At 38.4% G+C, this 22,420-nt stretch overlaps 2 protein-coding genes across 4 annotated transcripts in view; one reads left to right on the forward strand and one right to left on the reverse strand.

Annotated features, from left to right (window-relative positions):
• The window catches only part of jph2 (junctophilin 2), a 28,124-nt gene extending 26,706 nt beyond the window's left edge, over positions 1–1,418 (reverse strand). For both annotated transcript variants that reach the window (XM_053644412.1, XM_053644411.1), the window contains exon 1: positions 531–1,418. In XM_053644412.1, the coding sequence (XP_053500387.1) occupies positions 531–909 (379 nt within the window). In that variant the 5' untranslated portion in view covers positions 910–1,418. The remainder of the gene's footprint in view (positions 1–530) is intronic.
• Positions 1,419–3,745: 2,327 nt separating this feature from the next.
• On the forward strand, positions 3,746–20,674 carry gdap1l1 (ganglioside induced differentiation associated protein 1-like 1). 2 transcript variants are annotated; one of them, XM_053643762.1, is made up of 6 exons: positions 3,746–4,563; positions 12,956–13,163; positions 16,541–16,714; positions 17,566–17,660; positions 18,457–18,571; positions 19,944–20,674. In XM_053643762.1, the coding sequence occupies exons 1-6, from the start codon at positions 4,384–4,386 to the stop codon at positions 20,285–20,287; spliced, it is 1,116 nt and encodes a 371-aa protein (XP_053499737.1). In that variant the 5' UTR covers positions 3,746–4,383; the 3' UTR covers positions 20,288–20,674. The 2 variants fall into 2 exon arrangements, with proteins under 2 accessions (XP_053499737.1, XP_053499736.1); XM_053643761.1 differs by lacking the exon at positions 3,746–4,563 and having other exon boundaries at positions 13,084–14,909.
• Positions 20,675–22,420: the final 1,746 nt, after the last annotated feature.

Raw genomic sequence — 22,420 nt, forward strand, 5'->3', positions numbered from 1 at the left:
CTTTGTCATGCTAAATCTGCAAAAATTTCAAGATTGGTGGCTTGGGGCAGTGGTGGCTTAGCGGTTAAGCCTTTGGGTTACTGATCGGATGGTTGGGAGTTCAAGCCCCACCAGTGCCAAGCTGCCACTGTTGGGCCCTTGAGCAAGGTCCTTAACCCTCTCTGCTCCAGGGGTGCCTTATCATGGCTGACCCCAACTTCCTGACATGCTGGGATATGCGAAGAAAACAATTTCACTGTGCTCTACTGTATATATGACCAATAAAGTCTCACTATTATTATAAACCTGGCATTTGGGCGGGCGCTTTTTTAATGACGTCATCCCCTGATTCCCCCACTACAGAAAATTCGCTTTGGGGAGGCAATGGGAGCGATTTGCTTTTTTTTTTTTTTTTTAAGGGGAAAAAAAAACCCCTTTCTAAATGGAATAGAAATGCACCTTACCAGAGACACCTGTTAAAAGAGGAAAGGTGAGTTCAGGTTGTCTTCAGAAGAAGTTTTTTGTTCTTTCCCCTAACGCGCTAAACTCACCGCCATCCCCGTAGGTCTCGGTGCCGTAGCCGTCCTGCAGGCCGTTATTCCACGTGCCCTCGTATTTGGCGCCGCTACCGAGGCTCACGCGCGTGCCGTACCTGCCTTTGAAGCCGTGCGTCCACTCGCCCTTATACACCCAGTTGCTTTTGGTTTCGACGCCCAGGCCGTGGCGCTTGCCTTGAGCCCAGTAGCCCTCGTACGTGTTCCCGCTGGGCCAGGTGTACACCCCGACCACCTCGAAACCGTAATTCCATGATCCGGAGAACTCGCCTTGACCCTTCGGTCCGGTGCAGATGCCGTGACCGTGCGCTTTACCGCCTTCCCAGCCGCCGCAGTACGCGCCGCCGTCATCGAACTCAAAGCGACCTCCACTCATCCTTCTCGAATAAAAAAATAAAATAAAATTGGGAGGAAAAAACAATTCTTCGAACTTGACCTGAGCGTGTGACTTTTCCAGAGTGATGTTAAATTAAAATGTGTATTTCCGCCAAGGGGAAATCTTGTTCTTGAACTTCGGTCATTGTCGGTGCGTCTAGTCGCTGGCGCGCATCTTCTGGTGACAGCTGTTCTGTTTTATCCAAATTCTTATTCTTTTTTTTGTTGTTGTTCTTATTTACCAACAACAACAACAACAACAACAACAAAAATCCACAGGTATTTCACACTAAGTGATGAACCTCCTTGCGAAGTTGCCGATACAGAGCGGATTTGACTAGGGAGAGGGAGTTTCTTTTCTTTAGTTACATGTTTTGTTTTTTTTTTTTTCAAGGTGAGTACCATGGAGTCGAATTGGTGAGCCGGTGGTCTTTCATGGCTCTCCCCTCTCCCTGTCTCCCCTCTTTTCTCCACCGAGCTCGGTTAATGTTCCAGCACTCCCAACAAGGCTAACCAGACCCCGACGCTGTATCCAAAAATACAGCCCAATCCTGCCCCGGCTACAAGGCCCTGCTCAACGCCGTGCCAGATCACTTGCAGTTGAAGGGGGTGGGCGAGCATGTGGCCATATCAAGTTCAGTTAAATCTGTGCCAAGCTGACTGGGTGCTCCAAAAAGTTGCGTTGCATTTCATCAATCTTAGATGTGAAAAGGTGCTAATCAAATGTGGTGGATTAATGTCTTGATTAAGTTCCTAACTGGGATCTGAGCCAAATTATTATCACCTAGAAACATACACAAATAAGTTAATTATGGTTATCTATGCTACTACTACTACTACTACTACTGCTACTACTACTACTACTACTGCTACTACTACTACTGCTACTGTTACTATTATTACTACTATTAGTATTACTACTTCTACTACTATTACTATTATTACTACTGTTACTACTACTACTACTATTACTACTACTACTAATACTACTACTACTGCTACTATTACTACTACTACTACTATTACTACTATTAGTATTACTACTATTATTACTACTACTACTATTACTACTACTACTAGGTTACTACTATTACTATTATTACTACTATTACTACTACTACTACTACTATTACTACTATCTCAGAATTTCTTAATAAAGAATCATTTCTGATTTGTAACTCAACAGGCCAAATTTATCTTTAAATGAGACACCACATTAACAAAATGATGCAGTGTACTCTCTCAGAAATAATTGTACCAAACGTTACTTTTCCTTGCCACTCAGGTGGTGTCATCAATGTTATATATTTTATATGTATTGTTCACCTTTAAAATCAAATTTTAGGTCCTTTGATACACCTGTAAAGCCTTTCTCTAAGGGGCTAATTTATTGTTTTTTATTTCATAACACATATAATTCTCTGAACAGGACAGTTTAGCCCTGTTAAAGATGGAGTACCAGGAAGAGTACCAATAGTAGCAAGGTTATGATGGAGTAATGTCAGGACCACATAAACTTTGAGCAATTTGTTGTAAATAAATAAATAAATAAAATCACAACAGTAGTTGACATGAATCAAATCATGTTATTGTTCTGATTTTCTTAATGTGGATGTGAAATTACCTTTTTTTAGAGATTGAAAAAAAAAACCTGCATAGTGAGTGTCCTAATCAAATTTAATTTGACATTTTACATTGCAGCAGTAATGTCCATAAAATGGAAATTTATGTACCATGATTAGTGTCTATGAGAACTTTTCAATATAATAATTATCAAAGGATTAATGCAAGAATGTAAAGTTAAGCTTGGATATATATGGTCATATTTATATTACATAAACAACGTCCCATGAATGTGTACAACTGTCATGACTGCATATAACGGATGCTATATACAACAGGTCCACAGAGCAGCCTACCTTTTGTTCTGTTTTTATACGAAACTACTATGAAATTACTAATGTGTTTTGATTTTATTCAGAATTATGTTATTCAGTATCACTATTATATTCAGTATCACTGGTCTAATGAGAATGTAGTAATAAGCTCAGGGACATGGGGAAATGTTTCTGTCTGACTAAGCTCCATAACAGGCTCCAAAGAAGGTGTTAAGAGGAAATATGGTGATAATATGGTGAATAACAAAACCCTGCAGAGCACTGGCCCTCATAATATCATGTATTTAACACGTATAAAGACTCCTAAAATCCTCACACTTTATTGAACATCTTGGAGATTTAATTTGACGTTTTGCTCACTAGGGATAAATGACCACAGCGCGCCCTCATGTGGCCATTGTGTGTAATTAATAGAATTGAATTTGTATTAGTAGAAATTAAAATATTTATCACAGTAATAAAATAAAGTAAACAAAATAATCAAAGTAATAGCAAAGCAAGAAACAATTAGCAGAAATAATATGTTTCCTCAACACTAGCCTGTCTGACTTATTAATGAAATGGGTTAATGCTTTTAAGCATAGTGTCCACTTATGGTCAGCCAATTTAAGGCTTTTTTTTTTTAATGGTTACTGTAATTTATTTGCCAATCTCAATGTCTCAGGTAGCTATATGTTCACAATCGTTTTTACATACCCCCCCAAATACCCCAATAAATAAATAAATAAATACAGATTCTACTTCTGAAAACCACTACAACATACAAGTGTCCTAAACGGCATGTATTTTGTAGGTACATGTCAAGAATATTGCTATATTTTGTTTAAAAATCATACTTTTAATTTTGTTTTGGTCACTAGTATTTACTTATTTATTTTTCAGATATAATCTTTTATATATATATATATTTTAACTCATGCATAATTCATGCATGGAATGGTTAAAGCCAAACCACAATAACTTAAAAATAAGTAGCCTACACCTACTGAGGACCTAATGTGTAGTGTTGTGTGGAAAGTTCAGGAATAAAAAAGCTTCATGGCTCTATTATTATGCACGATTAAAGAATGCGCCTAATGTTATGCTCTGAGAGGGTGAGTGGAATTGATCTTATAGTTAAAGGGGTGTCTGTCTGGGTGCAAAGAGTTTGAGAGCCCCTGATACAGGGCGTTAGAAGTTTCTCTTGACCTTCACACTAAGAAGTCAGGCATCACCCGGAGATGTATCACAGCGCGCTCACGCGCACGTGTGTAGACTATTTGCCATCAAGCTTACACACAAACACATATATCTAGGCATACGCTACATGGATGCCTTGCATTAATATGACTCTTCATTAAAGTTGCATATATGGAGCATCCTCCGTTGGATTAGGAGAAGCCGGAAATAGACGATAACCTGAGGATGCTGTGCTCGCGCTGCTGAAGATTCCGCGCGCTGTTATTGCACAGCTTGCATTCCCTCCTTCCGCTCTCTCTCTCTCTCTCTTGCTCTTTCGCTCTCTCTCTCTCTTACTCGCTCGCATCATCCCTCCCCAGTTGGTACCCTTTCTCTCGCACGCACGAGCATCCTCCGTCATGGCGTCTTCCAACCATGTCACCCCCACCAACTGCAGCTGGTGGCCCATTTCAGCCATGAGCGAGGACGGCAAGCTCGCGGACGGAGAGGAGAGTCACGAGCCGCCAGTAGAGCACAAGCCCTTCTCTAAAGACCGCCTCGTTTTGTACCACTGGACGCAGTCTTTCAGCTCGCAAAAGGTAAACACATAGCTAGCAAAATGGTGGAGCTCTCACTATACTGCATTCATTTTATTGACCTTCTGTTTGCTTTACTGTGGCACACAATGCTGGCTTATACCAGTCCAGTTTTAGGCAATATGAATATGTTAGTGCTGATGCTCCAGATCAATGAAGTGTATGTAATGTTTATTTCTAGGATTGATTTTTGGAGAATGCATGACCCATTTTGACAGCTCAGACCATTGTGCATGGTCAGAGACTTAGATCTGGCTGTAGACATGAGGATGACACTCTAAATTATTCATTAAAATGAGTGAGTCTGGCTATGAAAAAAAAACACAACAACCCTGAACTGTGAGGTGTATCTTGTAGTAGATGGCACTGCGAGCATGTGGTTGGCATACTACTCAGTATGTAGTATGATGCAGTCCCGGAGAATCCAGGCATCACGAAAATCTGCGAATTTCCCGATCATCTTAGCGGATCATCTTAATATCAAGCTTTCAGACCGGGATAAAGAAACACTGCTCTGCTGGACAGTGGTCTATGTAAATCAGTGAAGCAGCCAGTTGGAATGGAAGTCACGATTTCACTCAAGCAAAAGACAAACAGATCTTCTCCCTCACCGACCTTACAAGCTGAGCTGCATTTATAAGGCTCAACTTTTAATGTTATAGCATCCTGTGCACAGACACATTATCCAGCAAGTCAATGAAATATCTCAACACTAAATTATGACTCAGATGATATTAGATGAGACTGATCCATGTATAGACAAATGGAGCATATATATACACAGTCGTCTCTGAAACTATTGGAACAGCAAGGTCAATTCAATTTTTTGTGTTATGCACCCAAGACATTTGGGTTTGGGTTCAAAACATGGATATAAGACAAGAGTTTAGGATTTTAGCTTTTATTTCCTGCTATTTACATCGAGATGTGTTCAACAACCTAAAACATAGAACCTTTTGTATCAGACCAGGAACAGGCAAGTCTTGAAGTAAATTAAGGTAAATAACACTTAATATTTGGTTGCATAGCCCTTGCTTGGAATAACTGCATCAAGCCTGTGACTCATTGACATCACCAAATTGTTGGTTTCTTCTTTTGTGATGCTTTACTAGGCTTTTATCCCAGCCAGTTGTTGTATATTTCGGGGGTTTCTCCCTTCAGTCTCCTCTTCAGGAATTGAAATGCATGCTTAATTGGGTTAAGGTCTGGTGATTGACTTGGCCAGTCTAAAATCTTCCACCTTTCCCCACTGATAAAGTCCTTTGTTTAGTTGGCAATGTGTTTTGGATCATTGTCTTGCTGCATGATAACGTTCGTCCCAATTAATTTGGATGTATTTCTCTGTAAATTGGCAGACAGAATGTTGCTTTAAACTTCTGAATTCATTCTGCTGCTAGCATCATGTGTTACATCATCAATAAAGATTAGTGATCCTGTTCCAGAAGCACCTGTACAAGACCAAGCCATGACACTACCTCCACCATGTTTCACAGATGAGCTCGTATGTTTTGGATCATAAGCAGATCCTTTCTTTCTCCAGAATTTGGCCTTTCCATCACTTTGGTAGAGGTTAATCTTAGTTCCAGAACTTTTGTGGCTCATCTCTGTATTTCTTTGTGAAATCCAATCTGGTCTTCTGATTCTTACTGCTGATGAGTGGTTTGCATTTTGTGGTATGGCTTCTATATTTCTGCACTCAAATTTTTCTGCGAACAGTGGATTGTGATACCTTCACCCCTGCCAGGTGGAGGTTGTAGGTGATGTCATTGACCGTTGTTTTGGGGTTTTTCTTCACAGCTCTCACAACGTTTCTGTCATCAGCCGTTCCATTTGGTGTCTGTTGTTTAGTACACCAATAGTTTTTTCTTTTTCAGGACATTCTAAACTGTTGTATTGGCTATGCCCAAAGTTTGTGCAATGCCTCTGATTGATTTTCCCTCTTTTCTCAGATTCAAAATGGCTTCTACCCTAGACAGTTCTTTGATCTCCATGTTAGATTATCCTTTTTAACAACAAATTCAGTCTTCACAGGTGAAACTGAAGGCTAAAACCAAGAGTAGATGTTCAGAGCTATTTACTGTTTAAACAATCAATCTAACAGGACACACCTGGGCAACAAAAAACACCTGTCAGTCACATGTTCCAATATTTTGCTCACCTAAACATTGGGTGGTCTGATACAAAATGTGCAATGCAATATGTCATTTAACACGTCTACATATAAATACCAGGAAATAAAATCTGAAATTCTAAACTCTTCTCATATTCATCTTTTGATCTCCAATCCAAATATTTTCAGCCTATAGCCAAAACAAATTAATTTGCTTGCCGTTCCAATAGTTTGGGAAGGGACTGTATCATATATATATATATATATATATATATATATATATATATATATATATATATATATATATATATATATATATGTGTGTGTGTGTGTGTGTGTGTATGTATATTATATATATATATATATATATATATATATATATATATATATATATATATATATATAAAAACTTGTTGGAAAAAGAAGTAAACATTTACTGTTATCTCTAAAATACAAGTTGGTAGAGGGCCAGCTTTGTCTATTAAAGGAAATCTGATTATATTGATGTTTGATAAAAACACAGATTCAATTGTGTAGACCAGATGTGCATTAAATCAGAAACTGGTTTCCTGTTTCTGCCAGAATTGCCCAGATTTGGTATAAAATCTCTGTGCTTCTACATTACCTTTTCAATGATATGCTTGATATATTTCTAAAAATGTCAGCTGAAGAATTAATGTGACTCTCGTACATTATCAACATCAAATGACAGGCATGCATGTTTGATTGTCACACACCAGCTGATAATGCCAGGTCTATCTCCTGAGTGCTGAGTGAGGATTCATTAATTTATTAATTTAATGAAATACAAGTCAGTCTGTATTTCTGGAAATGAGACGGATGGCTTTAACATTGTGATTAAACAAGAAAACAGCTTTTCTGCACAAATTGGCTAAAATTGTAGCACATCCAATGCACAACATTTATTTCCAGGTGCGTCTCATTGCTTATAAACAGCATTTCAGGATGTTTTTAAAACAGGGTAGCCCGCGTTATAAAGTAAATAATTTCACACAAATATATCAGTGATGATGTAACAAACTACCAAGACCAATAAAAAATAATACCCATCCATCCACCCATCCATCCATCATCTATACCGCTTATCCTTTTCAGGGTCACGGGGAAACCTGGAGCCTATCCCAGGGAGCATCAGGCACTAGGCGGGGTACACCCTGGACAGGGTGCCAGTCATAAAATAATATAATATTTCCTATTAAAAATAATATAATATTGAATTATTTAATAATTACTACTAGATGGTATGGTGGCAAGATGGATAGCACTCGTGACTCGCAGCTCCATGGTGACTTTAAGCTCCTGAGCTTAGGTTACTGTTTTGCATGTTCTCTTTGTGGGCACACAGTGGCTTAGTGATTCAGTCCAAAGACATGCATGGTAGGCTGATTGGCATGTCCAAAGTGTCCGTAGTGTATGAGTGGGTGTTTGAATGTGTATGTGATTGTGCCCTGCGATGGATTGGCACCCTGCCCAGGGTGTACCCCGCCTTGTGCCCGATGCTCCCTGGGATAGGCTCCAGGTTTCCCCGTGACCCTGAAAAGGATTAAGTGGTACAGAGGATGGATGGATGGATGGATGTTCTCCTTGTGTTTGTGTGGGTTTTCTCCAAGTTCTCTGTTTTCCTCCAGTCTCCCAAAAACATCCCGGTAGGTGTATTGTCTACATTTCATTACTGTAAATGTGAATTAGTGTGAATGTATGTGCACGGTGCCTTCCGATGGACTGGCGTGCCATCCACGGTGTATTCTAGCCTCACATCGGTGTTCTCAGGACAGGCTCCAAAATTCACTGTGACCTGCTTTCATAATTGAAAAAGATTTATATTATTCAGAATGACGTCAAAAGGACTGTATATTTATTATTTCACTTTACATTATTTAGAGATATATCACTTTTTCCTTTCTGAAACCTTGAGTATTCCCCAATACGTAGCCGATATTTTTTTATTAAACGATTAAGCTTTAAAATGAGTTTAATTGAAGCACCTTCCTGTACTACATTTACATGAAAATGAATAGCATGTTATAATACCATGGATCACTGGATTGGATTTGTTCTTTTTCTCCCCTCTGATACCCGATTCAGCATCTTCTGCTGATGTTGGTCCAATTCTGATATTGGATATCGGTTCGGTGCCATCTCTCCCAACAATTACTTTTATCCGATGCAACTTACAGCTGAGAGAAGATGCAATCCAATAATACAGCTGGTGCTTAAAGGCTTTGCTGAAGGTCCCAACAGTAATTCACTGGTAATTTAAGCATTCAGAATCAAACTTATAATCTTCTGAGCACCAGCATAGAACCTTAATCACGGAGCATCCACAGGACACCGTCTATATTAAAAATGGTTTCATTTGCCTTATATGTTTCTCTCACACATCACTAGTGACTTTTGTACAAAGCTGAGACTCAGATGGTGCGCTGTTAGACATAAGGTGCAATATAGGGTCTAGAATCCATTAGTTCATATACTATGGCTTGCACTTATGGAGAGTAGGCAGTCGTTTTGGATTCAGCCATTCAACCAATATCAACTAGCTCTTAAACACCAACTTCCCAATTTTCTCCCTGGAATTAAAGAATATTTTGGATCACTTGCTAATACTTTGTCACACAACACCATCACCGTTATCGGAAATGTTCAAGTCTTTCATTGTAAACGTTTCGTGTTATGAAACCAGCACGATTGAGTACAAAAGTGCACACAATGGGGTTCATTTTTGCTTTTTTTTTTTTTTTTTTTTTTTTTTTTTTTTTTTTTTTTACAAAGTTGTGTGTAAATGTTTTTTGTAGGCCAAAGCAAACTATCAATTCTTGCCAGATCCATAAGCGTTTCAGTAACACTTTCTTCATAGGCTTGTGCATATGGGTTTTTTTAAAGTGCAAATTTAAATTCTTCATGAGGAGGTAGGTCTTTAGTCATTGTTTGAAGACAGCCAGTGACTCAGCTATTTGGGCAGCTAGTGCAACAGCTAAAGCACCACCACCTCGGCACCAGAACAGAGAACAGCATTAATGTATGCCTTCGTTGTACACTGAGAGATGGTAGGTTCAACTGAATAGTGCTAGAGGATCAGAGGGAGCAGGGTGCAGAGCAGAGTGTGATAAGTGCGTTCCCATTATGAGCTTTGTAGGCACGCATCAATGTCTACGTTTACATGGACAGCAGTAATCTAATTATGGACCTTATTCTGAATAAAACAATATTGTGATTAAGGTGTTTACATGAGTTGCTTTTAAAATATTCATTTCACGTTCCTGTTTTACATGTAATAGAACATAGAGCAATCAATGTCACGCGTCATTACGTCCCCACGCCACACCGTCCGACGTTCCCTCCAGAATTTCATGCATCGACACACAGTTTGTCTTCATTATGGTACTATACACAGTGTTCCTTTTTACTTTCACGAAAGCTTCAAGAGCAGTTAATGATTTGTCATGCTATACGTGCAAATAGACGACTGCTTGAAGCCGTGGGCTGCATCCTAATCTAGCTACTCACCTATTATATAGCAACTGAAATACATGTATCTCACCTACTATATAGCAGGTAAGTACGCAGTTTGGGACGCAGCCGTACTCTCTTGTTTGCCTTCAAACAGTTGAGCACTGCCGCGTGTACGTGTCCCGTCACAAAATGCGGTGAAAACTCTCACACGACGTTAATAGTGTGATTAAGGTTTTTACATGTCTGTAATACACGTCGATAATGCGACTAAAACAGGAATACTCCACATGTCTCAATTCGGTTTGCGTTTACTTAAAAAAGATAATAAAAAATTAAATCTGATGTGGGCAGATACAGGAAGCCAATGAAGGGAGCAAAGTAATTCAGAAAAGTAGGGAAGGGTGAAAACAAGTCATTCAGCTGCGGTACGATGCAAGCCTTGAGGGACACCAGTGGAGAGTCTACATAAAGCAGATGTGGATCCCCTCCATGTCACCTAATATGAACGTCCCTCCAGGCAGGAGGCAAAAAACTATTGTCACAAATTCCAAGAATCATGAGATGGACAAGAGAGTCTTGTGGTTGACTGTGTCAAATACTGCTGAAAGATCGAGGAGGATGAAGACTGATGACAGTTTGGCTGATCTAGCGGTATGAAGCTTCTCAGTTACGACCACAAGGGCAGGTTCTATGGAGTGTGCAGCTTTGAAGCCAGACTGGTTAGGATCTTTGAGTTTGGTCTGTGTGAGACAGAGAGACACTTGTTTGTACACAGCACATTTAGGATGGAGATAAAAAAAAAGGGAGAAGTGATACCGTTTGGTAGGTGATATCTGAGGTATCCAGAGTGGGTTTGCTCAGGATGGGATAACCCTTGCTGTCTTGAATGCAGTTGGTACATGACCATGACATGTTATAGAGTCATGAAGAGATGAAGGGGAGGAGGTCTTGTGAGATGGTCTCGAGTATTCTGAAATCCAGTGGGCAGTTAATGGGATTGCAGGGCCAGATGTAGGACAAGAAAACTCACAGAGAGTTGAAAACAACACAAATGATCACTAAATGGTGAAAGAACATCTCCTAAAGGGAGCTAAATCCTTCAGTAATGCAACTTAGCCACTGAAGCACACTGGGTATCACAGACACACTCTAAATACCTCAGCATACTTCATGTGGACACAAAGTTCAACTGGCAGCCATGAACATGGCATCATTACAGAGCCAAAATACATTGTAAAGAGGTTTTGCAAACATTCTACATGACATTGACAATGCGTAATATGAAAGAACAAAGAATATGTGAGCTTCTAAGCTTGCAAAAGTAGTTTCATCTTTGAGAAACCCTTGCAAATATAATTCATTTTCCTGAAGCTTATTTCCAGCATATCCAGCTGACCGTGAGTCTATCAAATTCAGATTCACTATGCGATAACCAGGTTCAAAATCAAAAGAAAAAAAAAAGACCTCAGTCGAGTGACTGTTTTCTGCAGGCTCTAGTGAAACCTAATAATAACTGTGTTCAGGTCTCATCTGGGTCCAGGACATGCAGTACAGACAAACAGGAGCCCGTGGAGCATATTAAGTATCATTGATCAAAACAACTATAAGGGATGGTCTCACCCAAACCACTCAGCAGTAAATTCTGGATAGCTTTAGTTTAAAACTAGGTTCTAACATCCTGTGGTTTTATGGTCAACTGGACTTCTAATTCCAAAATTTCAATAAGCTTGAGACACCAAGTAACTCCCTTGTGCATATACTATATAATAAATATCACATGACAATTGGTTTCGGTATCTGCTATTATGTAACTGACACACAATATAAAATTGTTTATACTGCAGTGCTTTTGTATTCTTGATTCTGATTGGTCAGAAGGTGCAGATTAATTTTCCATAACATCAGCAGTTTCGATAACAGTCTATCATTTCTGCAGTAATACAAGGACTTGAATAACCCAGCTAACGCAAGGACTTGAATTTTAGAAGGGCCACATAAACCGATTTTTAAAAAATCGTTTTAAAAAAAGTAATTGTTGATGTTGAATTGGGGATGTTTTCTGAAGGAGTCTCCAGTGTCAGAACTTTGTAACAGTCAGAGGTAAAGCCATACCTTAAGCTGCAACATTTAAGCTGTAACTTTTTCTGACACAGGAAAGTCTTCAGGCCAGAGGACGTTGCAGTTTCTCTGTAATATGACAAGGTGCATTTTTATTAACTTTAAGAGAGAAAGATAAAAAAAAGAGATAGAATGTAGACATTCCACAACATTCATTGTAATTATAAAGAGATAAACATATGATGTGTTGTTCTGTAATAAATACAAAATTGTTAGTGTTGGCAAATTCTGTGGTATAAAAGAAATACCTTGGGATGTGCTGTTATTGGAAAATAATCAGCTTCAGTGTGGTAATTGACATGACAACACCACATTGCTGATTTTTCTATAAGAGGACACCTTTGTGGTTTATTCTTTACTTTTTATTTCCCTCTCATATCAGTAAGTCCTTTTGATTACTATGTTAATTATGTCCAGGTACCAAAGTACTGAAATACAAGTACTAAAATAATATATACAAGTAATATACACCGAAGACACTAAGGTTTTTTTTTGTCTTTAGAAATTCCCATACTTTCTGCTCTAACACAACCTCTATAATATTTTTAGTCTTCCCATACTGTATTAAGTGACCTAATCATAAAATTGATAAAAAAAGAATCATAAAAAGTCTAGATTTTGTTTATTGGGGTAATAGCAAGAACCCTGTATCTAAATTGATGTGAAAAAATAAAATATGTGCTTGAGCTGGAGTTTATTGTCTGGCAGGTGCGCCTGGTGATTAATGAGAAGGGTCTGTTGTGTGAAGAGCGGGATGTGAGTCTACCGCTGACTGAGCACAAGGAACCCTGGTTCATGAGGCTCAACCTTGGAGAGGAGGTGCCTGTCTTCATACATGGAGACACCATTGTCAGTGACTATAACCAAATCATTGAATACTTAGAAACCAACTTTGTGGGTGGTAAGTATTAAAACTCTGGATGGAGGTAAGACTGTCAGTCACAAGACAGAGACAATGAAGTTAACTTGAATCTCATTATTACCATATGTTAGGGTATTGCACTGAGAGGCAGAGAATACAAAGATACAGATTGAACACTGCAAATTCTGGGGTATGTACTAAAACATTAAATATATTACACCTCAGAATTCATGGCCCATGAAGACTAGGTAAATTACACGGGTTGAAGATCTGACAGTGTGGTGGAGGGGAATAGGTGAGAGATTTGAGAAGCTTAATGACCTGTGAAGAAAAACTGCCCTTTACACAGCTGGAAGCAGACCAAATGTTCAGACACCCTTTGCTAGATGGCATTAATGTGACGTACTCTCACATGGGTGTGTGCTGTATCTGAAAACATTATACTATTGTGTGTCCACTTACCAAGCTTTTAATAAATGTCCAAAATCAGTGGTAACTAATAATGCACTGGCCTGAATTCGACTCCCTGTGGAGAGCTTTGTGCCCTGATATGCTGTTGCCATTACTGAAAGTAATGGTGCTAGATTCTTTCTACAATAGCGAGTTATGAATTACAACCCCTGGAAAATATTATGGAATCACCACACTTTGAGGATCTTCACCCGACTTTTTTTTACTTCGTAGCAAATAAACAAATCACAGATATGACACAAAACAATTTTTGTTTAATAGCTGAATATTCTGGTTTTGTGAAACATACCTCAAACAAATTAAATGAAATTATTTTAAGTAATGACATATTTTTTCCAGATCAAGTACAGCTAAAAATGATGGAATCGCTCAATGTTGAGGGAAAAAAATGATGGAATCATCTTGTAGTTTGCATTTCTAAAACAAATACCAGCACAAGTCTGAAAATGCAAATTAGTCTGCGGTTAAAAGAGAGGTTACAGACCGTACAGACCTTAAAAGAGTGCATACAGACCTTCACCTTGGACTTTTTGAAAGGAAACCTGGCCCCAACAAGAGAGTTGTCAATTGAAACAATGGAAAGGATTATAAAACTCCTTCAAGAAGGAAATCCAACATGGACTATGGCAAAAGATATTGGTTATTCCCAGTCAGCTGTGGCTAAAATTTGGTGCAAGTATAAACAAAATGGGAATGTTACAAAAGGAAAACATACGGGTCGACCAAGGAAGACGTCAAAGCGTCAGGACAGAAAACTCGAAGCTATACGCCTTGAAAATGCACAACAAATCAAATGAAAAACAAATGGGCAGAACGAGGAGTCAATGTTTGTGACAGAACTGTAAGAAATTGTCTGAATGAAATGGCATTTACGTATAGAAAAGCCAAACGAAAACCAGCACGAACACTAACTAAACAGAAGAAAACAAGGTTACAGTGGGCTAAAGGGATGCAATCATGGAGTGTGAATGAAAGTGATATTCAGTGATGAATCACGAATGTGCATTGGCCAAGGAGATGATGCTGGAACTTTTGTCTGGTGCCGTACTAATGAAACAGATAAAGACGACTGCCTGAAGAAAACAATCAAATTTCCCCACTCACTTATGATATGGGGTTTCATGTCAGGTAAAGGACCAGGGGAGACCTCAACTGTCAATGCACAGATGTACACTGAAATTTTACACACTTTTCTCATTCCATCGATAGAAAACAGCTTTGGTGGTGATGAAGTCGTTGATCAGGAAGATAATGTATCTTGCCACGGAACAAAGAGTGTTAAAGCTTTTCTTCAGGGACTCAATCAAATGGCCGGTAAACATTCTGGATCTCAATCCGATTGTAAATTTATGATGGAAATCCTGCAAAGCTGATCTGTCAACCACTATTTGAGAAAGTTCGAACCATCTTGATGGAGAATATTGTTTTTCTTAGTGAAGGCCATGCCTCAAAGAATTCAGGTTGTAATAAAAGCATGAGGAGGAGCAACAAAGTACTAATTATGATTAATTATGATACAAAGTAAAAAAAACTGGTTGAGCATTCTCTATAAGTGTAGTGATTCCAGAATTTTTGTCAGGGTTTGTACAAGTGCAGACAAGTTAATCTCAACCAAATGACATGAACAGTGAGATGAACTCTGCAGGTCTAGGAGGATTCTGCTTTGTGCAAGACAGCCAAGCCTCCAATGAAAGTCTCTTGTCACTTTGTCACTGTTGGAAGAAGAACAGTGGAAGTTAACTAGAAAGAAGGTGAAGCTTCAGCCTTGGTTATTTCATAGCTTCATTTCTAGAAGCTATTAATAGTTCTGGAAAACTGCATTGTTAGTAGACCACTTGAGATCCAAGTCACCAGGTATTTAAAGATAAAGTGACTCTCTCAATTGCTACTTTTGCACCAGGCAGCAAGTAAAGCAATGCTTTCCCTGTAAAAACTGATTGTTCTAGATTAGACATTAGCCCCATAGTATCTTGTTACCAGCAAACTTGATGACAGTGTTGTTAATGGCCACATAATCGTGGCAGAAGGAAGGGTCTGAACATGCAGTCTTGAAGGATTCCATAGCCAGTCCACCTACCGACATGTTTTTGGGATGTGGCAGGAGACCAGAGAAGCTGGAGGAAACCACATAGGCATGGGGCGAGAATGCGAAATTCCATACAGTATGTAACCCAAGCTCAGGATCAAACTAGAGTTCTAAGGCATCAACACTACTCATGTGGGTATATTTATGAGTAAATTCTCACACCAGCAGAAAGTTGTGCATTGTTCTTTCAGCACTTAATCCAGTTAACCTCTTTGTAGTATATAAAAGTAGTTTGCGAAGTTAAAACAAGTGTGTTAATGGAGTGAAACCTATCCTGTGCAGTGACATGGCTTTCACACACTGATGTTAATCAATCCTGATGTAGAAGGAACAAGGAGAACTGTTATGTTGGTGTACTCTGAGGCTATTTTGCAGCAGATCTCATCCTAAGCCTGATGGAGACGTGCAGGTGCAGGGTAGAGGATGATTAGTCAGCAGGCTGGAGGATAGCCAGGCTGCTCTCATACACTATCCCTAATGCATCAAGATGGTGCACACAGAATGGGATATGTGTGGCCTGTGTTCCTTTTTCAGTTCTATCTACAAAGCCTTTTTTATTCCTTTGCGACAGCTGTGTTGAGGCTAATCAAATTCATCTGCAATGACTTTAATCAAGAGTTGGCAGTTTCTTCTACTTTATTCTGGAACTTTTACTTAATGGGTCAATACAGCTGGTGCACACATGGTTGAATGAAGCCATGTTATTTCACAAAAAAGGAATTAACTACCATCTGTGAAGTACCAAATCATTTCTTTAAGGGAGAAGTCATTTAAAGGAGCTGATATCAGGTTTCAAGGTTCCAGATTTCCAGCAGTCTGTATAATAAGATGCCTTGTATGTATATGTGTTTTGCTATAGATTCAATAGCCCAGCTTATTCCAGATGAAGGCACTCCCATGCATGCTCGGGTGAAGCAGTATCGAGAGCTTCTAGATGGCCTGCCCATGGACGCCTACACGCATGGCTGCATCCTCCACCCTGAGCTCACCACTGACTCCATGATCCCAAAGTACGCCACTGCTGAAATACGTAGTAAGTGATGCCACAATTCAGTGCTTTCTGTTGAAACTGCTTCATTGAAGGCTGATATCTTTGGGGTGACTTTGATCTGTTTTCACATGTGTTTGTTATAACTAATGACACAAATCTGTAGTCAAAGAGCATAAATCCTGTGTTTTAGCATTGGGTTCGACTGGATTCTCAACTTTAAAACAAACAAATGCATCGTCTTCAAATTGAGGGCTGACTCAAGTATTGACCTTTCAGTGGCATAGATGACAGCTGTATTAAAATGCTTTGAGACTAGCTGATTTACGGCAAGGTCCGTTATTGGATCAAGTGTTGACCTTGCATTGGCATGAATCCTAGCTGCAAAAGAATGCTAGCTGGTTTATGCAAAGGCCTCTGTTATTGGATATGGCTTATTCATTCTGAACCGCATTGCACATGCATTTTGCAATGAAACAGACAAATAAATCAAGCCAACAGAACATGATCCAGCCTGAAGTCTTGTTATGGATTTAAGGAGGACAGGACAATCCTGCATAAACCCTAATAAATCTCCTTTATGATAAATGTGTGTTACCCATTGCTGGGTGATATTTATCAACTTGATTTTCAAGCATACAAATCTCATTACAACTTAATTAGTAACAAATCTTTTTCAAATTTTCGATGAAATATAACCTCACATCTGCCCACAACTATCTGTTAAAAATTGGTCTACTTCAAAGTCCCCATAAGCATCCTGGTTTACTATCATCTGGTTTACTACAACAATTTTAGAAGCAAGCATTGATATCAAATCATTATATTTACATGAACCATGTGACCCTGTTTAGTGACTGCTGATAGAAGTTCTTTCCATCATCTCACTCTTCCAGGACACTTGACCAATGCAGCATCTGAACTGATGAAGCTGGACCACGAGGAGCCACAACTGACAGAGCCATACCTTACAAAGCAGAAAAAACTCATGGTGAGATTTTGTGAAACAATAAATGTTTTAAAAACCAAATTCCTTCCTCAGTATTTACTTATTGTGTGATTATTAACACAAATATGGGGTGGCAGCTGGGTTTGAATGGGAAGCTTTATTTATTTATTAATTTATTAAAGGACATCGCCTTTTTATCCATTTATAGATAACATTAGTGTTATCGAACTAAACAAAATTTGAGTTTTCACAGCCGTTATAGTGGCTATAAACAATTGTTCTCTCTCTATTGACATTAATAAGACAAAAAAATGCAGCTTATGTTATCAACACCACTGTCCCATGATGGAGAACTTACCTCTGACGGTTAAAGCGCTGACACTGGAGACGCCTTCCCAAAATGTAGCTTCACCATATCAACAATTACACATTTTAAAATCTGTCCATCATACAAGTCCCTGTGTAAGATGTTTCTATAGAAAGAATAACGAATTCGAACCAACACATTGATAGAAACTTGTGACTTGTCTGCAGCCAGAACTGTTGTCAGAGCTGCTGTTATAGAAAATTAATCAACACCTTCTGAAAAATAAGATGCGACTAGTGTGTTTGCACGAAATGTCTTTGATATGACTTTTTCACAAAAAAATCAGAGGTCTGGAAAAAGAACCTGTCTAGAGTATGTCATATTAGAGTGTAACTGTCAGCATGTTGTGGTTAATAATGCTGCTTCTTCAGTGTAACTGCTTTGTTACCTTAACAGTCAGAGGAAATTTTTGTATGTGGGATAGTCTCTTGTATGGGGTATCGTTTCACAGGTCTATCTTTGTTCTACCAGGCAAAGATACTGGACCATGATAATGTGAACTACCTGAAGAAGATCCTTGTTGAGTTGGCGATGGTATTAGACCAGGTAGAGGCAGAACTTGAAAAGAGGAAACTGGAATATCAAGGCAAGTTGTAGTTTATTACTTTAACAATCACCTAATATTCATTAAATCCTGCCATGTTATTCTAGCTCAGGGGTGTCAAACTCATTTTAGGTAACAGGCGACATTATACTTAGTCCAATGTCAAGTGGGACAGACCAAATAACATCAGGTTAGTGAACAATAACACATTAAGAACTATTCTTAATTGTGTTCATTTATCTGAAAGGTACATTCTGAATGCACAAAGGGATTGAACATACAGTAGAATGCAAACCAGATGAAAAGACTGCAATTCCTTACACAATAAAATCCCCCAAGTTTCCAAATGATGGTTTTACAGTCCACAAGATGATTTCAATTAAAAACACGGACACTAAATTTGGTGAGCTGGATTAGGTGTTGCGGGGCATAAATTTGACACCCTGAATGGTATTACAGGTTTAAGTGCACTTGATTTGACAGCACTATGGGTTCTCCTAGGCTAACCTCAGAACCCACTGTAGTCTTTCTTGTTATACAATACATTTATTGTTGTTCGAATGTCTGTGCAGTGTTTCCCAAAATGGTGCTTGTGGCAAAATCGCAGACTGTCTTAGGGTCACTTTGGGAAACTGTTCTAGTGTTTACTGATAAAGGCACTAGTCTCTTATGTAGTCTCTGATAAAGGCAATAAATATAATAATGGTCAGTATTTCATAGTTTTCAGAATGCCTTACTATTACATGTGCATAACAGTAAAAAAAAAAAAAAAAAACTAAACAAAACCAAACAGTAATTGTTTTGAATTTTGAGTTCTTGGATTTCAGCCTTTCGGGAAGTACTGCATTAGGCTTGTGCGATATAACAATATTATCATCTCTACACTATATTATATTGCCATGATATCAAGTGATGTTTATCGCCGATTATAATATATTACCAGACCTGCCAACTGTTACACATTTTGCATAGGAGCTACACAAAACAATGGAATACACTAGTACAAGGCACTCAAAAAACACTCAGAAATATGCTAAAAGTCTTTTTCTCCCCAATAAAACTTCAACACATGAATCTGGAATGATTAACTGACACTTCCACTTGCATTATTTTACTCTCTCTTGCTCAACCCTGTTAGCAGTAGCAGAATAGTGAAAATGTCAGCCATGCGGACATCAAATAACATATCTGTAAGAGGATTTTCAAGATTGTCACAGTTCCCGAGTGCACAGCTAATAACATTATTACGCACTCCTGTACTCTCCTTAAACCTGAAATGGTGGAAATGCTCGTTTTCCTGCCCTTCTTTAGGTGGTTCTGGATGATTAAATGGTTTATCGTGATAAAAATCAGTATCGCACAAGCCTGTACTACAGCACAACTCTCACTTATAACTCTGCTTCTCTGTTAACAGGTCAAAAGTGTGAGTTGTGGCTTTGTGGACATGACTTTACGCTAGCTGATATATATCTTGGAGCCACATTGCACAGGCTCAAGTTCTTGGGACTTTCAAAGAAGTACTGGGAGGACGGCAGCAGACCCAACCTCCAGTCATTTTTCGAGCGCGTGCAGAAGCGCTACGCTTTCCGCAAGGTGTTGGGAGACATCCACGCCACCTTACTGTCAGCAGTCCTACCCAACGCATTTCGAATGGTAAAAAAGAAGCCGCCATCCTTCTTCGGGGCTTCCTTCTTAATGGGATCTTTAGGTGGGATGGGCTATTTTGCCTATTGGTTTTTAAAAAAGAAATACATGTAGTAAATACTCTATTACTGTGTTCTGTGTCAGTGAATTTGTGTGAGGCTGCAACTTTTCTGTACCAGATGTTGTGCAACAGCTGGAATGATGATGCTGTGCAGAGAAAAACCCTATTATCTGAGTGAACGGATTAAATAAGAACATTCCATGACAAGGAATTCTTCTTTTCAACACATTTTCTGGTAATCAAAGCTTACATTTGTTTTTTTTTTAAAATATTGATTCCCCTATGGCTTACTAAATGCCTTGTCAATCTTTAATTTCATTTGCCTACAGTCTGATTATAGTCAGCGAAACGAAACGTCACAATCTAAATTAAAAGCACTACAAATTCCTTTATGTGGTATGTGTTGGCATTACACGCGTACTTATTATAGCATGACCTATAACGATACCCGTCTAACACTGTAGTAGGAGTATCTCGTGTTTGAGGCATTCACCTTTTGCCCTTTAATCTACTTTTCATTTACGGGTTTCCATCCAAACCCTGATAATTATCGAGACACTAGATAAAATGTTTTAGCTGCAGCCTAATACTGCCAAACATATATGAAATTACTATTCATTCACTCACTCTGTGTAAAATACAGCACATTCACAAACAGCACATGGGCATGTAAAGTGTTTTTTTTTTTTGTAGAATGTACCTTACCAGCATTAGCAACCGGATGAGTGGACACTGATGGCTTACACTATACTCAGATATCATTTAGGTTATTTTAAGCTGTGGGGTCATTATAAAAATGGGATATTAAGAAACGCTTGATAGGCAAGTGATTGATTACAGTTTGTAAGACATCTTCATGGGTTAAATCAGGTGTGCTAGAGCAAGTAACAATTAAATGTGCAGTACTGTGACTTTCCAAAGATGAATTTCATCAATTACATTTGCCATGCAAAGATATCCAGAGGAAACTAAATCAGAAAATCACACATATTAATACGTAAAATTATTCATATAGCACTCGCTCGTCATGTTATGTTGAGCAAACACACAACAGAAACAATTCAACATCAAGAATGCAGTCGATGGGGAGTTTCATCTTGCCATTAGTTGTCTGTTTTTGTTTTCAGTTATGTGTTTTTGTTTCTCTTATGATTAGAGAAATGGGCTTGTACAGATGACACAAAAGGTGAACACAGTATGAACACAGTATAGAACATAATTGCTTTGTAACCAAATTAAAGCTGTTGTGTTACTCCTGTGTTGAATAAGTAAACCTGATTAAAATCTCTACAGTAAAGCATTGATGATTGACATGAGGTCTATAAATGACACCTAAAAATCAAGTCCTTCTGAAATACATGGGTTTTAACCAAAGGCAAATATTATTTTTCCCATTTACCAGGGGCATTTTATGTCCTGGAGATAAAAAAAAAAAATGCTAAAACAAAAATATAATTCATTCTTTGGAATTGTACTTTTCTGAATAAGTGATCAATTAAATGGATTTGTAAGGAGAAAGATGAGTGTACAACTGACACTGTACACTATAGAATAAGAGCTTAGCAATATACATCACCTTACAGGTCATAAATGCATATGTAAATGCATCCATGGTGACAGAAAAATGAAAGATTTAGTAGGTAATTTCTGGTGGTGTTCGCTGAAATTAAATAATAATAATAAAAAAAAACCCACCAAATACGCAGTCTGCCTCAAACCAAATCTTCAGAAATAAATATTGTGTTTTTACTGTGGCCATTACCGTTCACAACAGATGTTTTTGTTTAGTTATTTATGTACTTATTTATTTATTTTTTTATATTGATAAAATATGCATTTATGGTGCTTTTTACGATGTTTGTTCATAAGCCATACTTTGTTGAGTTGCCATGGATTACAATAAATGAAAATGCTTAACAGAAAGCTTTATAGCTTTTTTCCTACTTATGAAAAGCTTAGAGAACAGGATAGCTGTGTGATAAACAAATGTGAAAATAGCAAAACAAGCTCCGTTTAAACAAAATCAGTAGGGTTTTGCCGTCAGGATTGGCTCAGCACTTTGGAAGTAAAATGTTTAAAACCAGGTGGTCATGCTTTTTGTTTGGTTCTATGCATGTATGGCTTAAAAAAAAAAAAAAAACCAACAAATGTGGCATGGCGAGTTAGACTGGACCTCTGAAATGTTG

Source organism: Ictalurus furcatus, chromosome 15, assembly GCF_023375685.1.
Source record: "Ictalurus furcatus strain D&B chromosome 15, Billie_1.0, whole genome shotgun sequence".
In the NCBI taxonomy this organism is placed as follows: domain Eukaryota; kingdom Metazoa; phylum Chordata; class Actinopteri; order Siluriformes; family Ictaluridae; genus Ictalurus; species Ictalurus furcatus.